This window comes from Synchiropus splendidus, chromosome 13 (assembly GCF_027744825.2).
Source record: "Synchiropus splendidus isolate RoL2022-P1 chromosome 13, RoL_Sspl_1.0, whole genome shotgun sequence".
Classification (NCBI taxonomy): Eukaryota; Metazoa; Chordata; class Actinopteri; order Syngnathiformes; family Callionymidae; genus Synchiropus; species Synchiropus splendidus.
The window spans coordinates 17,794,791-17,811,064 of record NC_071346.1 but is presented as its reverse complement, the minus strand read 5'-3'; the positions used below and the strand labels follow the sequence as shown (position 1 = coordinate 17,811,064).

Here is a 16,274-nt window from a genome sequence, read left to right as displayed (position 1 = left end):
TTAGTTTTTTTTTCACCGAACACTTGAATTCTACACAACACATTATTAATCAAACAAAAAACAAAAATGCATCTATTTTGTACTTATATTTGATTACATTGTTCTATATTAACAGAGCCCTTATTGATTTAATGATGTATTTTAATATTATTTTGAAAGCACTACTGTGTAGTATGATTACTGGCTATTCCACGTCTCCATCTTCAGGGTCACCAAAGCCACTCTCTGTGAACTTCTTGGGCAGGAGACCATATTCATTGAGAAGGGCCTCCACGTCAGGTGCAAAGAAATCATCACTGAAGTGTTTCGTGATGGCCATGAAATTACCAAGCAGCTCACCAGCCTTGTACACCAGCACAGCAGGAAGAACCTGAAGTAGGAGACACAATTTGTGGAGATTCAGTGAAAAGTGATGGTCACCGAAATGTGCTCAAAACCGTTCTTGGTTTAGCTGCCATTAAGGTAAGATAAGACAAGGACATGAAGTATGACACAAATCACATTTATAAAGACTGTACTCTATGAAACCACCATCAAGTTTAAAAATTATATCAGTGAGTAATGACGTCAATTCTATTTTTTTTGGTCATGCTCTATTCCAAACCTCCGATGAAAAGCGCTCTGAATGTCCTGTTGCCACAGCATCGATTCGACAGAATTTGACACTCGGGTATTCTGACGCAAGGCATTCCAGACAGGAATTCATTTGTTCACAGCCTAAAACAAAATAAGAAAAGACATGGGAAAAGACTGCTCCTGAGCTTTATTTATCACTGTGATTTTTGTTTATTCGTTATCTATATATATCTATATAAATTGCTGACCTTTGACATGAGTCTGGTAGATGTGAACCACCAATGTCGTCAGACGATGTTCCTTCTCAATGACCTGCAGGAAGGCTTCACCGCTGTCTAGCTCATAGATATTGCCAAACCTTGGGCTTTGGCTCAGGTGTTCATGCAGTTCTTGCATACAGTGTTTCCTGTAGCGTTTCAGGCATTGCTCGTCCTCATCCTGGACCAGCTCGTACTCCTGGGCACTCATCTGGAAACATGAAGAAAACTCTCACTTGTTAAAACGTTACTAATGGTATTAATAACAGGGATGCACCGATTCCAATCTGATCTTGATACCTGAAATCAAATATCTTCTCATACCATTATTATTAGCTCTGTGACTCATCTGGCTAGCTTATATCAATTGTTTGCATCTGATGCAATCATCAATCACTTTGTGTGAAGTATTTATTATGGAGTCTCCTCTAGATGCACTTTGTGTATGTGCGTGTGTTTGTGCCTGGAGATATGGCAGGCCTCCACAGCAGCAGTCACTATCTCCCTGTCAGTGGAACACGGTCTGGTGCTGACTTACTGGGAAAGGCTCAACACCTCAATACAGATTATTTGAACTGACGACCAATGTCTTACAGGCTTGCTCTTCATCTGATCACTTGTCCTTGTTGTGTCAAGTAGCAAGCGTGATTGTTTGTCTTTCATCTGATGGCTCGGTACCAGTGCCACTGTCTGTGCTGTCATGTCGACATTTCTGAAGAAAATGTGATTGAAAATGTACATATGCATAAACAATGAACAAGATCGACAATGACACAAAGTAGTCAGCGACAAATATAGAAGGGCTGTCTCACTGACTGGAATTGAAGTGGATCAGCTGTCATGGTGCTTCCACTTTCAGTGGAAACATGGGGTGATGCTCTGTGCATTCTGTTCAATAATACATGAACATGAAAAAAAAAAAAAATCATGCAATCATGCATGTCCGCTAGTTAGTCCATTTGTTGAAAAGGAAATGCAGGTCAGCTTGTTGGCTCAGGTCCCCATAGGGGCTAGATCAGGCAGAGCCAACCTGCGGCTCCCAAGCCACGTACAACTCTTCGCCCAGTTTCATGCGGCTCTTCATCACATAAATCACATAGAAAGATATTGGTCGAAGACTTTGAATGGTGTTTAATTTTGAACGAAACAATGCGCCTCACTGCACGTGCACTAAGCCTCCCCAGCCCACTCATTCAATGGCAATGAGAGTCGCGGCCCTCAGACTTGGATCGTCCTCAGAGCCATTATTTAACATGACTTAGTTCCGTGTTTCACTTTGTCATGACCTAAACTAAACGCGAGGCATGTGTTTCACGTATTGTTCATCGTGGATCGCCGTGAATTCCGTTTAATTCAGTGGAGGGAAGAGTCGACATGAGACGCTCTACTCTGCAGCGTTGCTCACACACAGCCACGTAAAAATATATAAAAATGAAATAAATGGCGCACATCTGTGCCGCTTGATATTTCGAAGAGAATCACGGTAAAATGCATTAATTTAAAAAATAAATGCACGAGACATACGCTGGACGCAAACTGGCAACTTGCCACAGTCATGTGACTAGCTGTTCAGGTGACCTTTGTCTGCCACACCTACATATTTGTAGCGTGTGGCTCTTTGCAGCAACACAATAAAGAAATGTGGCTATTAGCCTCTGACTGGTTGGCCACCCCTGAGCTAGAGCTAACCATCATATAATATATAATCTGTAATGTGTAAGTGTGTGTTGAAAATTAACAAATGGAAGCTATAAATGAATTCAGCGTTTTGTGAAATTACTTATTCTCCCTGTATTACTCATTCTATTTGGATTTACTGATTGTGAAAGAAAGGTGTAGCTAATTTTGATGTGACTCACCAAGTGTAGGCCTGGAAAAACAAGGTACATCAATATCTCTCCTCAATTTGATGTTGGATAAAGGAAATGTACGTGGAGTCATAAGTGTGTAAAGTTTCATACATCCAATTTTATTAGCATATATCCTATATTTTGTTATAAAACTACTATACTGTAATATTGCTATGGTGTGTTTTCAAAGGACAACGTACAGTGTGACCAACTAATTGACTAATTCTAGGTCTAGGTCACATTCACCTTCCTTGTCAGCCTCTCCTTATCATCCTCTCTCGACATCTGCCGCATCAGCTCTCTCTTACTCTGAGGAAGAGTATGATCCATGCTATCCAGTTTAAACTTGCGCCAGTCATTTATTACTCCCTTTGGACCTACATATGACACAAATATAAGCAGAAATGTTACAATGCTTCAATCTGTAGCTTTATCTTTCTCCTGCACCTGACCTGTGTGATTAATGGGGAACTCTTCCTCCTCCTGGGCTGGGCCGAACATCCTACTGACACCCTGTAAAACATGAGACATCCATTATGTTCTTGCTGCTAGATTGGTGTTGTTCTCTGAGGTTTTATAAAATATTCTTTCAAACAGAACTTTCAAACCTGCTTGTACGTTATGCTGCTTTTAAAATTGGGGAGAACAGGCTTAAATGCTCTGTGTCCTAAATACTGTCGAACACCTATCCATCATGCAACGGTGCAGCATCTTTTCTCTTATGAAGCTGAAGAGCTTGTTTGTGTGTCCACAGGAGCTGACTCTTATGTCATCAAGGCACGTTCCTGTTCTCGCTTACTGCAACACAGCACTGATTTGATTTCAGATTTAGTATTCTAATTCAACAGTATCAACTTGGGAATAATATATGATCATTCATTCATTCATGCTGCATATTGATGCATAGCTCCGCAGCCATGTTGGTGACTCTTGAATTCCCTGAGGGTTGAACAAGAGTGGGCTCGGCAAAATGTCCTCAATTCCTAAAAATGTCTTTCAACTGTTGGTCAGAAACCTGTACTGGATCTTAGCAGTGCATTGTGTGCAGGTTTGTAAACACACACACAGAGACAGACAGTTATATAATGCCCAAATGTGTCAACATCAATTACATAATCTATAGTCTAGACCTAATCAGATTATCAGCAGCAGAATGACCAGGACATCATTTTAAAATATTCTAAATAATTTCTTGCTGTTTTATTTTTTTCCTGTCTTCGGATGAGCCCTCATTTATTTTGTTTTTCTTTTTCTTTTTCTTTTCTTTTTTTTTTTTTTTTTAACAAATATATCTTTATATATCATTATCATTAGTATCATATATCATTAGTATACGCAATGACAACGGGAGTATCCATGACACACACAACAATATTATCCACGGTAAATTGTTCTACAGCTAAATTAAATTGTTTATTCAGTATGACAGTTGATTTAACCCAAGACCCAAGCTTTTCTTCAGTTTTGTTTTTTTGCACTGGATTTACTTACGGAGTAATAACTAAATGTTGTGAAGAATTACCTTGTTTGTGGACAGTATTATTCACAAAGCTGTTAGTAATATTTCTAATATTAATTTTTCAATATAACTAATATGTGTCCGATGTCTTTATCTGTGAAGATAAATACTAGGCTAAAGCTAATTTAACATTTCCAGGTAAAACTCTTACCTTTCACTTGCTCCTCCGATTTGCCTTCTTGTTTTCTGTTCACCAAAACAGTCAGCGGATGAAAATGCATATCCAAGGAGCATGTGCAAGGAGGCTGGAACAGATTCCAGTTAATCCTCTCACTGATCGAGAAATATGATTAGTCATAGATTTAGACACACAAACGTGTGTTTGTGTGTGTTTGGTTCCTGATGTCGAATGAGTGGGAAACATTTCTAGAATTCCCTTATATTTATAAATTCAGTCATATTTTTTACCTGTTTGTTGTACACAGTCCTTTCTTGTAAACAAACCTACAAGTGGACTATTCAGTCAAGTTTTCCAACAGTTTCCAATTTTATTCTTCTACCAGGGGCGCCGCAAAGATATATAGTGGTACCTCAGTTCCTGACCACAATCCATTCCAGACAGCCGTTCGAGAGCAATTTGTTCGAAATCTGAATCGATTTTTCCCATTACAATTAATGGAAAAAGAAATTATGCGTTCCAAGCCTTAAAATAGGCTTTTGTAGGACTGAATGTAGAGTGTCTGCTGCGCTGTTCATCTAAGTGTGTGAGTCAGTCAGTAAATGTAGCTAACGGGACACATCTGCATATAGAGGCTGCGTTATACACAATAACAAAGTGTGTCGTGGATCAGCTGACCAGTCTGCACACATTATGTTTTTTCCAGCTTTTGGCGTTCGAGTTCTGGATTTTCGTTCGAAATCCGAAGCAAAAAAATCTCGAAATTTTTGTTCGAAGTCTGGGACGCTTGAAAACCGAGGTACCACCGTATTCTAAACTACGTACTGCTGCTTTAAGGAGAGATACACATACCCTGAACATGCTATTGTATGTCTCTTCAGGGGCTCATTCATAGGCCACAACCCAACATAGCACTCTGTACTATTCATTTCCATGCTTCACAAATAACACAAGCAAGTGCATGACTCAACAAAAAACCAAGACAAAGCTTGACATTCTTCAATGTCGGCTGCTAAAAAGAGAGAGAAGTCTGCACATAAATAAGGCGAAAAACGCAAGTACAATAGGTGAAAAATGGAGCACAAAGCAAAGGAAGCGGGTGCAGTGACCTTTTTTCTCAGCGGGATTCAGAGTCATGTGTAGATAAACCAGTATGTAAATCAGTACTGCATTATGACAACAGAGATTTTTAATGTGAAATATTAGCCAGCAATAATTTCCATTCTGACAAGCCAAAACAAAGCATCTCACTGGTGACCTTTTAGCCAGTGTATTTAGTGATTCACTCCAAAGGAATCCAATTTGTAATTTGGGGGAAAAGGAAAAAAAAAAAACAGCTCCCAACATTGTTCAAAGAAATATTTGCTTACAAATACAAGCCTTTAATTATTTCTCGAAGTCATTTGCAGTGACCTTGAGAATACCTGTGCAGCGATAACAGTCTTTAGTATCTGGGTTTCTAACACTTCAAGGCCACTTGTGGATTAAGGGTGCTTGTTTATTGCTGCTGGGTTACTATCTTTCATTCACTCCTTGTATGTTCACAGTCTGTCCTTTGAATTTTGATCCTCTTCTCCAAGTTGCATCCCTTCAAATCCAGGTGAAGGTCATCACAGCTTACAATAGCTCACAATCAATACTTTGCTGATTCGGATCGCAGTTGCTTGGAATGATAAGGCAGTTACTGCTTGCTCAGCAATAAACTAATATAAATGAATGTAAGCTTCTGTGACAGCTTTAAAAATAATAAAAATCGTTGTTGATTGTTAATAAGTATAATAAGTAATAATGAATATATGTATAAGACCAGAGTGCAAACACCATTCTACTGTTCTAATATTGTTGTTGTTGTGCATGGAATATGAGTATGTTCTGGGTTGCATGGAATCTAGCATTGTATTCCTGTCAAATGCATGCCAATGTTACATGACACAAAAACAGTAATTAGGGCCTGCATAGACAGATTACATGGCAAAAGGCCTCCGAACAAAATATGGGACAGCTGACCAACCCAGCTACCAATGGAGTGCCAAGGCCCTTGACTCAAGTGTCACAGCTCAGGTGGTGGAGTGGTTGGCCTATGACTGAAGGGTTGTGGTTTGATCCTAGGTCCTGACATGTTTGTATCATTGTGTCTCTGAACAAGACGCTTGCATTGCAGCATCCTGCCATAAGCATTACGTAATGTTTTTTGGTTGCTGGATATGCATGATATAAGTAAGAATGTCAAAGCTGCATCTATGGCTGGAAAAAGACAAAACAGTATACAGTGATGAGTTCCATCATGACAGGAAAATGTGCCAGGAACTCGCATTGAACATCAGTCAGATGACACTCACCGCAGCCTACAGATACCTTGACCATAGACAAAGCTCAGCCAAGCACAGATTCACTAACAGAATTTACCAGCCCTGCCAACCACATGCAGCAGTACAAGGGAGAATGTATGAATCTGTTAACTTACACCTACCTTCCCTTTCTGTTCGACCCATACAGAACAGTCGGTTTCTTTCTGCACAAAAGTCAATATATTCAATTTAAATATTTGTATTAGAAAATGTACACAAGTCCTGCTCATCTACACACCTCATTTTATGGGAGCTGACCGAGTTTTCCCCAACCCCGCCCGTTCTGCCATGACTGGTCTGGAGTCAAAGGTAATTTCTAAACTTGTGTAACCTTAGGAAACAGCTTGCTTCAGGACCACCTCCCATGTGGAAACTCTTCATGGTGGAAAATATTATAATATGAACAGTAGAACCATACGCTTTGGTGCACGTTCTAGGAACCTTTATTTACTAATTTTCAAATTTTTCAAAATTTACAGGCAAAAACATGGGGGTGGTGGCGTCATCCAGTAAATACTGCCATTCTAAACTAGTAACTGAGGAGGCAGCCATGTTTATTTTCTTCTAAAATCAACAAGGAATGTTTTTTGGCTAAATGAGGCATTGCTCAGACAATGCTCACTTGACGTCACTGACTTGATGTCAGTGGACAGAACACTCTTTTGTTACACATACACTGTGTCTGTTAAAGGGAATAGATTGATTATATTGTGTGATACTAATAAAGTACAGGGGACACATGGTGCATGTGTCTCTGCAACGTAAGTATGTCTTAATCAAACATTTGCAGCATGTGCAGAATTATTTACAGATTTGCAGAAGTTGACCAATCGATGGAAAACAGACATCTGCACTCAGGATGACCCGCTGACCAGACCAAAAAGGAGAACAGCAACCGCCACCTCGAAACCGCCAACACCCAAGTGGAAAGTGGCTGAAGACAACACCTTGAATAGTATAAGAAGGAGAAGTAGTCATCTCGATGTGTGCTTCTACTGGTGTCTGACCTGTAAGTCACGACTCTCGTTGTGCTGCAGACTCTACCCAGAGAAGAGCCCGGATCGATCTGTATTTTGCCTTGGCTGATTGTTTGCTACGCTGAGAATAAACCAGACTGATTATTGGTATGTTGAAGTTTCTTTATTGACAACCACCTGGAACAACGGACACAATTGGTAGGAAGAGTTAACGGCGAAGACATCGAACTATTTCCTACACTGTGTTGTGTATACAAAGAAATTATGATCATGAGGATGAAGCAGTGAACTTGACCACTCCTCGCAGCATGCGGGAGCGCTTCCATCATTCCTTCCTGCTCTCTGTTATGAGTTTGCACAGTGATGGACTCTGTCTGGACTCACTGTTCATTGTTGGAATTTGTTTTATTTTACTTCAATTTATTTCCTAATTTTTAAAGTTTGTTTCATACTTTGTCATGATGCTCATTCTTCTGTTTCTGCAGTGTTTTCTTTGTTTTTATTGTGGTTGTTTATGTTGTTGCTTTGTCTATGTCTTTAATGTTCAATGTCTGTCGTCAATGTCTGTTTACTGCCTTAAATGTGTTTGTGTTCACAAGTTTTTGTTTACCCAATAAGTGTCACAATACAAACAAGTGTCATTTGTTTGTTTCTTTTACATTAGAACCTCTGTAGAGAAAAGAAACAAAGCCACAGGGAGTGGAAGTAACACAATGAATGCAGGAGAGCAAGAGGCCTTGAATGTATTTGCCAACACAGATGTGCTATCATTGTTTAACACTACAGGTAACACTGTCCATGGACTCTGGTCAAGGCCACAGCCATGCACACACGCATGCATGAACGCAGGCAACACAGCGCAAACACACCCAAACACACTCACTCACACACAAGCACACACACACTGTCGCCAAAAATTCTAATGCTGATTAGAATGGAGTATGAAAAGAAACAGTTTTTGCTCAAGTAGCAATATAATAATAATAATAATAATAATAATAATAATAATAATAATAATAATAATAATAATAATGTTCTAGACTCAAGTCCTTTCCGTGAGTTTCCTTTGGCACTTTTATTGTTGACTAAATTATCTTTATGTGCATAGTGAGCAAATGGTTTACAATATTTGCAGTAAACTGGCAACCTGTCCAGGGTGTCATCCTGCCTCTTTACTGAATGAAGTAAGTTATAAATGATGGAAAATAAAGAAAAATAAGGGATTATATTACTTCTGATTAGTTCTGAGCAGAGTAAATCTGTATTTCCAACCCAACAGTCGAGTGACACCACCTTCAGTCCAGCCCTGCACATGTGGGAGGATGGTATAAAAACCTGCTACACACTGTGTCACACTAAGGCTTGAGACTGACAGTCACTCACACTTGGCCTATAGTGTTTGGAGTCAGCGAACGTCTCTACTTCCAAGTCTTCTGTTCACTTGGATCTCTTATCTACATCAATATGACCATAAGTATCGCTCTGATCTGGGCAGTGGTTGTGGGACTCTGCTGCCTTCTCTGGCTGGCTGTTGGGATCCGCCGCAGGTAAATTAGAATCTCTCTTCTATAACAGGACTTCTCGAATACTCTCGCTTTATCTTCCTAGTAACAGACACTTATTTAATTTAACAGTTTCCAGGCCGATAAAACAACATGTTACACAGCGAGCCGAATACGAAAGCATGTTTCTGTGTTATGAAATAAACCAAACACCTTTTCAATGGATGATGACACATGGTTGGAATGCTGCTGATTGACTTCTTTTGTTTTTGCTCTCTGAGAAAAGGCAGAACTATTTGGTAGCTCTACCAGTTTATACTTACAAGCCGTAGTGTTTTAGATTTGAAGACATATTTAAATGTGAAATGTTACAAGCCAAACATATGATAAGCGATGTCAATCAAGGCTGATAAAAGGAGCAAAAATAAAGGCATGAACATGTTCAGGGAGCAGAAAAGGTAAGGAAACCTGATACATATGTGATGTGAAAAAAAAAAAATCAGATAGCAATGAGGAGTTTAAACTTGTTCAGTTGCTGACTGATGTCGAAACCTTTGTGTTCCAACATGACTCTTCTCTTTTCTTTTGAGTCACACAAAAGAAATCATGTCTATTTCATAAAAAAATTACATTGATAGTAAAAATAAAATAAAATGTATAACCTGCATTAAAAATAAATCAAAATGTACACAGTAGTTTATGAAAATCATTTAGTGTGAAAGTATTTAATCGCATTTGCTGTAAGTAAGCTAAATAAATATTGTACTGTCAGTGTTAACATGCAAACATTGTATTCTGCTTGTACATAACCTGTTTAAGTAGTGTTTACTTTTAATGAGTGTTTCTGCAGGAAAAAAAACAAAAGATTGAATGTTAGTGAAACAAAAAAGGCTTGTCCCAATTAAAATATATCTTCTACTGAACTTCTCTCGTGCAGACTACCTGGTGAGCCTTTCGTTGAAAATGGCTTCATCCCTTATCTCGGTTGTGCTCTACAATTTGGTGCCAATCCTCTCCAGTTCCTCCGCAGCCGACAGAAGAAATATGGCCACATTTTCACCTGCAAGATTGCAGGGCAGTACATACATTTCCTGTGTGATCCCTTCTCTTACCACTCAGTCATCAGACAAGGCCGACACTTGGACTGGAGGAAGTTCCACTTTGCTACATCAGTGAAGGTGAGTAAACGTTCACTTTCACAAATTACATTTCCAGTCTTCAGACCTTTTAAACTACAAATCTTTGGTCTCCAGGCCTTTGGACATGACAGCTTTGACCCTCGCCATGGTCACACCACAGAAAACCTCCATCAAACCTTCCTGAAGACCCTGCAGGGTGAGGCCTTGCCCTCCCTCATAGAGTCCATGATGGGTCATCTCCAAGATGTGATGCTTCAGTCTGACACTCTAAATCCTAGCAAAGAGTGGGAAGTGGATGGCATCTTTGCTTTCAGCTACAAGGTCAGCAAAGGCAAGAAGATCACTCCCTGTAGCAGTGATCATTCATCTTGTTGTGTTGTTGAACAGGTAATGTTTGAGTCTGGATACCTGACTCTGTTTGGCAAAGACCTTGGGGATGATAAGAGTCATGCACGGCAGGCGGCTCAGAAAGCTTTGGTCCTAAATGCGTTGGAGAATTTCAAGGAGTTTGACAAGATCTTTCCAGCACTGGTCGCTGGACTTCCCATCCACGTCTTCAAAAGTGCCTATTGTGCCAGAGAGGTCAGTATATAAAATTGGAAGTCAAATGTTTTATTCTGGTTGTTCATCCTGATGTGGTTATGTGCGAAGTTACTGCCGTTTTAATGTTTCTACAATTAATGTGTTAAAGTGGCACTATAATGCTTTCCATGTTCTAAGCGTGATCCGTAGCATAAGCAAGATGAAACATCATGTCACATATAATGAAGTGTGAAAGACCTGTCCATTTTCAAGAAATGTATTTTTAGGAACTGACATTACGGCGGAGGCATAAAACGCCCGCTTCGCCAATTCCTTTTACCTACAGTTATCATGAAGGCGTCTGTCATTTTAGTAGCCCTTTCAGCTAACGTGTGTAAAGCATTTCAAGCAAGATTGACACTTTGTGAACTTTACTGAGATAAAAGTTTAGATCACATTAAAATTAATGAAAAAGTAGCCAAAGAAAAGCTGTTAATGGTTGCCATGTCCTTAGGACGGTAATTTAGTGTCGCTAAACACTAACTAATGAGCTCTGGGCAATTGGGGGCCTCACCCTCTGACCGATCGCAGCAGATTAGAGACAACCGGGGTATGTGAGTACTTACTTAGGAGGAGAATTCAAAGCCTGGAAAACTATCAGGAAAAGACATAATTCTATGTAATCTCTGGAACTAATAAAGGAAACCCACTGTTGTGCATGAATGGGATCCAATCTAATGTTTGGCCTTTTTCAAATATCTAGAATCTCGCAAAGACAATGAATCCTGAGAATTTGTCAAAGAGGCAGAACGTGTCGGATTTGATCTCCATGCGCATCATTCTAAACGATTCCTTGTCTACGTTCAACGACCTGAGCAAGGCCAGAACACATGTTGCTCTGCTCTGGGCCTCGCAGGCCAACACCCTACCTGCAACCTTCTGGAGTCTTCTCTACATGATCAGGTACATTTTCAGTGCACACCTTTGGATATATACAGCGGATGCCAAGTGCAACACATGCAGTATATGAGTAAACAATGATTTTTTTTTTTTTCCTCACACGCTAGCTGTCAATAATTTGCACACACCATCTCATTCGTTGGCGTTACTATCGGTATCCTCCTTGACTGGCTACCTTTCAAAAATTACCGGACAAACTTGTATTTCTTGTATTTTCCAGGAGTCCGGATGCCATGCAAGCAGCCAAAGAAGAAGTGAAAAAAGTATTAGACGGTGTAAAAGTAGATCCCAATGGACCCAAGCTCAGCCTTTCTCGAGACCAGCTGGACAACATGCCAGTTTTAGGTAAGGTTGCCAACCATAACTGTAACTTTGACCATATTGTCACTCAATAGTGAAAGCAAGGGAAGCTTGGAGGTGGAAAAAAAAAATCACAAATAAAAAATAAATAGGAAAAGAACTCTACAATGCATAATATTTAGCACAGCAAGCAATTCATGACAAATGCGTAATTTGCAAGAATGCAATTTGTTCAAAATGTTCTCTAGATACTGACTAAATACAGTTCATTGTCAGATTATATTTTAATTATATTTATATTGCCAAAAAATAACTCAAGATCAACGTGCCAGTTATTTATTGTGTAATTCTGTTTCTCATCCTACCTATCATTCACAGACAGCATCATAAGGGAGGCCATGCGTCTTTCCAGTGCCTCATTAAACATACGTGTTGCCAAAGAAGACTTTCTGCTACATCTTGACAACCACGAGGCCTACAGAATAAGAAAAGATGATGTTATTGCACTGTATCCGCCAATGTTGCACTATGACCCAGAGATCTTTGAGGACCCCTATGTGAGTAGCAGAATAACTTTTGCTAACTATGTACATGAATGTTCTGGGATTGCTCTGTGGATGGAATTGATGCTATTGCACCATTGCTATCCAACTGTTCACTCACTCCATCAGCACTTTAGATCTTCAGACTTCTTCTTTTGTCTTTAGGTCTAGATATCGCCCATCATTGTTAAACAGCATGCAAAGTTGTGCCACTAGGATTGGGTTACCCTATGCAGAGGCATCAACTAATAGCCTAGTCTTCACACAAGCCTCAAAACCTCGCCACTTGTCTAGGCAGACCTTTTCAGTCTAGTTCAAATAGACCAGGTTGGAACTCTTTTTTTTTACCATCCAATAAATTCCCTCCTTAGCGTTAGTTGTCACTTGGTATATAAAGCACCATACCATAGTCAACTGTGCACTATTGCACTATGTGCATGTTTCTGTTTTATGTGTATATTTATTTGATTAATTTATGCTTGAACTACTCTCCCTTTCACCTACAGGAGTACAAGTTTGACCGTTTCCTGGATGAGAAGGGTCAGGAGAAAACCACTTTCTTCCGTGGTGGGCGAAGACTACGCTATGTCTGCATGCCATTTGGCTCAGGTGTCACCAAATGTCCAGGCAGGTTTTTTGCCATCTATGAAATCAAACAGTTTCTGACTTTGGTCCTGGCCTACTTTGACATGGAGCTACTTGACCCTGCTGTCAAGGTCCCACCTCTTGACCAGTCACGCGCCGGGCTAGGAATCCTGCAGCCTACCTATGATGTGGACTTCCGATATAAGCTCAAATCAAACTTCTGAACTTTCAAAGATGATGTACATATTGTACATAGTTTATATTTATATTCCCTGTATATGTACATATTTTAATTGTGAGGAGCATTTCACTTTCACTTGGTATTTTTTGCAGGTCCATAATTTCAATAAATAATGTTTGTTGTCAAGACAAATGACCCCCGAAATCCCAATAGAATATTGGTAGACCTCGAAAACTGAAAATATTGTGAAAGATGCTGTTGTCTTATTGTGCAGAGTTCAGAATAGAATCTGAATATCTATCATGCTATGGTCAGTCTTGATGAGTTCACCACCACTATCTGTGAAAAAAAGTTATTACTTTTTTACATCTTAATACTATTTGAAAAGATAATACTACACATTTGCCAGTTTATTTGGCTCATTGGAAGCATATTTTTGTTTGATGATTTCCGGGTTCCTTCAAACATCCTTCTGTCATTTGTGAACAAGAGGCCAAACTGCTTTCCCGATTTTGAATGAGTATTCTATCTTTTTTTGATTTCTGACATGAATGTGTTGATCTAAAACATCAGATTTGGTGGTCTTAGCTGGATGAAGGACCACCTTTCCTGCAAAAATCTGAGATTTAACCCTCACTATTAATCCCTTGCCTTGTTCATAAATATTATGAACCAGTTAGACGTATTATGCGGACCTGAATCTGACCATATACTGGTCCACCCACTACCCAATATTCCTGGAGCACTTTCCTCAAGAACCCCAGAGGAACATGGGCCAATGCTTTCAAATTCAACAGAACCAATGCAAACAGTTGGGCAAACTCCCATTCACTCACTGGGAGTGAAGAGCTGATCAACCATTCTACAGAAATCTGTCAACTGAGGTACTGCTGCACCACCAAAAGCCTTGAATGTGGATCTCACTTACTGTAGCCCCACCGACAGGTCACCAACAGGCTTTAATTGTCTAAATAACAACATGTTGAATGTCACAATAAGATGACCAATGATATCGGACTTTTCTTTAAGGATGCCAAGGCAATAATTTTAAATGAATGTGCTCTTTATTCTGAAACCAGATAATATGGAGTAACCGGCAATTTCCCCATCCAAACTATGTATTTGCTTTTCATGGTTTTTAATCACTTGATGATTGTGTATGATTCTCGTGTTTGACTTGATAGACAACATAATTCTTTAACATTGATCCTTTGTGGCCAGATATGGTGTTGGCTGACCTCAGAGTTTGCTCTGACAGATTGGCGTTGGCCAACATCTACTTTTATCAGATAACGTCGCCATGACGTTCATGATAAGTTGTATGACAATGCTTATCTCATTATACCACCTTGATCATTTCCAATTTGTTCAAAAACAAATAAATACAATATAAATTTGTTCCAAGAGTCTGTCTGTTTTTCACAACTGTCAGGAAAGAAGTCTTATGCACTCATATTGTGATGATAACCTTATAGGATGTTTACGTTGGAAGGGACTAAGCTGTAAAAATGTCCTCAACTCAAGTCCTGACTGTATGTGACGTGCGAACAAATAAGAAATCAATATATTTGAACTGGTGTATGCATGTGTTTCATCTCTCCACCCATTGAACCTTGATGACAGATTTCCAAGAATTTCAGCACTAACATGCCTATCGTCTGTTTGTAAATTTGTGACCGTTATCACTGAACGTTATCATACTCAATTACAGCATACCTTGTTCCCTAGAAAGCTTAAATCTACGCTCTTTTCCATTAAAACTTGGAAAAAAAGAAAAGAAAACCTGTCACAGTAACATTCAAAGTTATTTTCAACCAAAGATGTGTGTTTAAGAGTACTGCATCCTATCCTAGTGACGACCAATTTTGAGGAAAACACCTCCTTGTGGGGCCCTTTTGTCCAGGCCTCACACGGTTAAGCCTCAATTGGTTCAAAGTCTTGGTCAGGTTTAGCCATTTGTTTGAGATGGTTAGCTTTAGGGTGAGAGGCTGGGGAAAGGATCATGCTCAACTTCAGTCAGCAAACCATGAATCTGTCTGTTTGACATTGAAGAGTCGTTTCGGTTCCACAGAAATACTTGAAAACTGACATCTACTCCAACTGTAGGCCCAGATACACTTGGGTCAGCAGCAGACTGGCTTAATGACTGGGGGAAAACAAACAACTTCAAGGTCAAGTGGTGAGCATTTTATGAAGTCGTGCATCACTGATAATGTTGACCTTCCTCATGGTGGAAGTCACCTGTGCAAGCTGCAGAGTGAAGGGTCGCCTTAAGATAGAGAATAGACAGAGAAGATATTAGCTTGATTGTGACTGGAAAGTTCCATTCCAGGGTAGAGAAAACAGACATTTCATTTGTAAAACATTAATGATTATTCCCAAACTGACAAATTCAGGTCCAGTCCAGCTGCAAGGTAACCACCGGACAGAATGGTTGTGTCCACATATTTACTCTTCGCTGCATCGGCTTGACCATAAATGACCTGAAGATAGTTCAGAACCATAAAAGGTTATTTACTCTATCAGTAAGTCTTTTTAAGCAACTTCTATGCACAAAAGTGCACAGCCCGCCAGATCTCAGCCAGATCAAACGTTTGGTTTGGTTTGACATTTGGTTGTCTGACCCATCGCTTTTTTGTAGTCAATCTGAGTCCACATTTGCTCTAATAGGTTTTATAATCTGACCTTGAGTCCACTTGTGAAAGTGAAGACGATGTACACACAGGATCATGAGGTTGAAGATGGACACAGAAGGGGTCATGGCGAGCGTAGTCAGTGCTTATGCACCACAAGTAGAATGGGAGCAGGAGGAGAATGAGGAGTACTTGAACAAGTTAGAGGAGATGATTGCGATATGAGCAGACTTCAATAACCGTAATAGTGAAGGGAACAGGGGAG

The 16,274-nt window shown here is 39.7% G+C and overlaps 2 protein-coding genes across 2 annotated transcripts; one reads left to right on the top strand and one right to left on the bottom strand.

Annotated features, from left to right (window-relative positions):
• Nucleotides 1–120: 120 nt before the first annotated feature.
• LOC128769581 (phosducin-like) lies at nt 121–4,456 on the bottom strand. Its single transcript, XM_053883408.1, has 6 exons — nt 4,354–4,456; nt 3,136–3,196; nt 2,930–3,060; nt 825–1,044; nt 605–717; nt 121–370 (listed from the first exon to the last, which is right to left on the bottom strand). Exons 2-6 carry the CDS (start codon nt 3,182–3,184, stop codon nt 185–187), a joined length of 699 nt encoding a protein of 232 aa, XP_053739383.1. The 5' UTR covers nt 3,185–3,196; nt 4,354–4,456; the 3' UTR covers nt 121–184.
• Nucleotides 4,457–9,007: 4,551 nt separating this feature from the next.
• Nucleotides 9,008–14,774, top strand: LOC128769353 (cytochrome P450 7A1). Its single transcript, XM_053883010.1, has 8 exons — nt 9,008–9,192; nt 10,085–10,325; nt 10,401–10,607; nt 10,674–10,868; nt 11,572–11,771; nt 11,989–12,113; nt 12,447–12,625; nt 13,117–14,774. The coding sequence occupies exons 1-8, from the start codon at nt 9,110–9,112 to the stop codon at nt 13,417–13,419; spliced, it is 1,533 nt and encodes a 510-aa protein (XP_053738985.1). The 5' UTR covers nt 9,008–9,109; the 3' UTR covers nt 13,420–14,774.
• The last annotated feature ends 1,500 nt before the right edge of the window (nt 14,775–16,274 follow it).

Coding starts and splice junctions, on each gene's coding strand:
- LOC128769581 (XM_053883408.1), bottom strand. CDS start 3,184: ATGTTCGGCCCAGCCCAGGAGGAGGAAGAGTTCCCCATTAATCACACA. Junction 718..824: donor CTACCAGACTCATGTCAAAG/GTCAGCAATTTA, acceptor ATTTTGTTTTAG/GCTGTGAACAAATGAATTCC. Junction 371..604: donor CAGAGCGCTTTTCATCGGAG/GTTTGGAATAGA, acceptor CTCCTACTTCAG/GTTCTTCCTGCTGTGCTGGT.
- LOC128769353 (XM_053883010.1), top strand. CDS start 9,110: ATGACCATAAGTATCGCTCTGATCTGGGCAGTGGTTGTGGGACTCTGC. Junction 9,193..10,084: donor GCTGTTGGGATCCGCCGCAG/GTAAATTAGAAT, acceptor TCTCTCGTGCAG/ACTACCTGGTGAGCCTTTCG. Junction 11,772..11,988: donor AGTCTTCTCTACATGATCAG/GTACATTTTCAG, acceptor TGTATTTTCCAG/GAGTCCGGATGCCATGCAAG.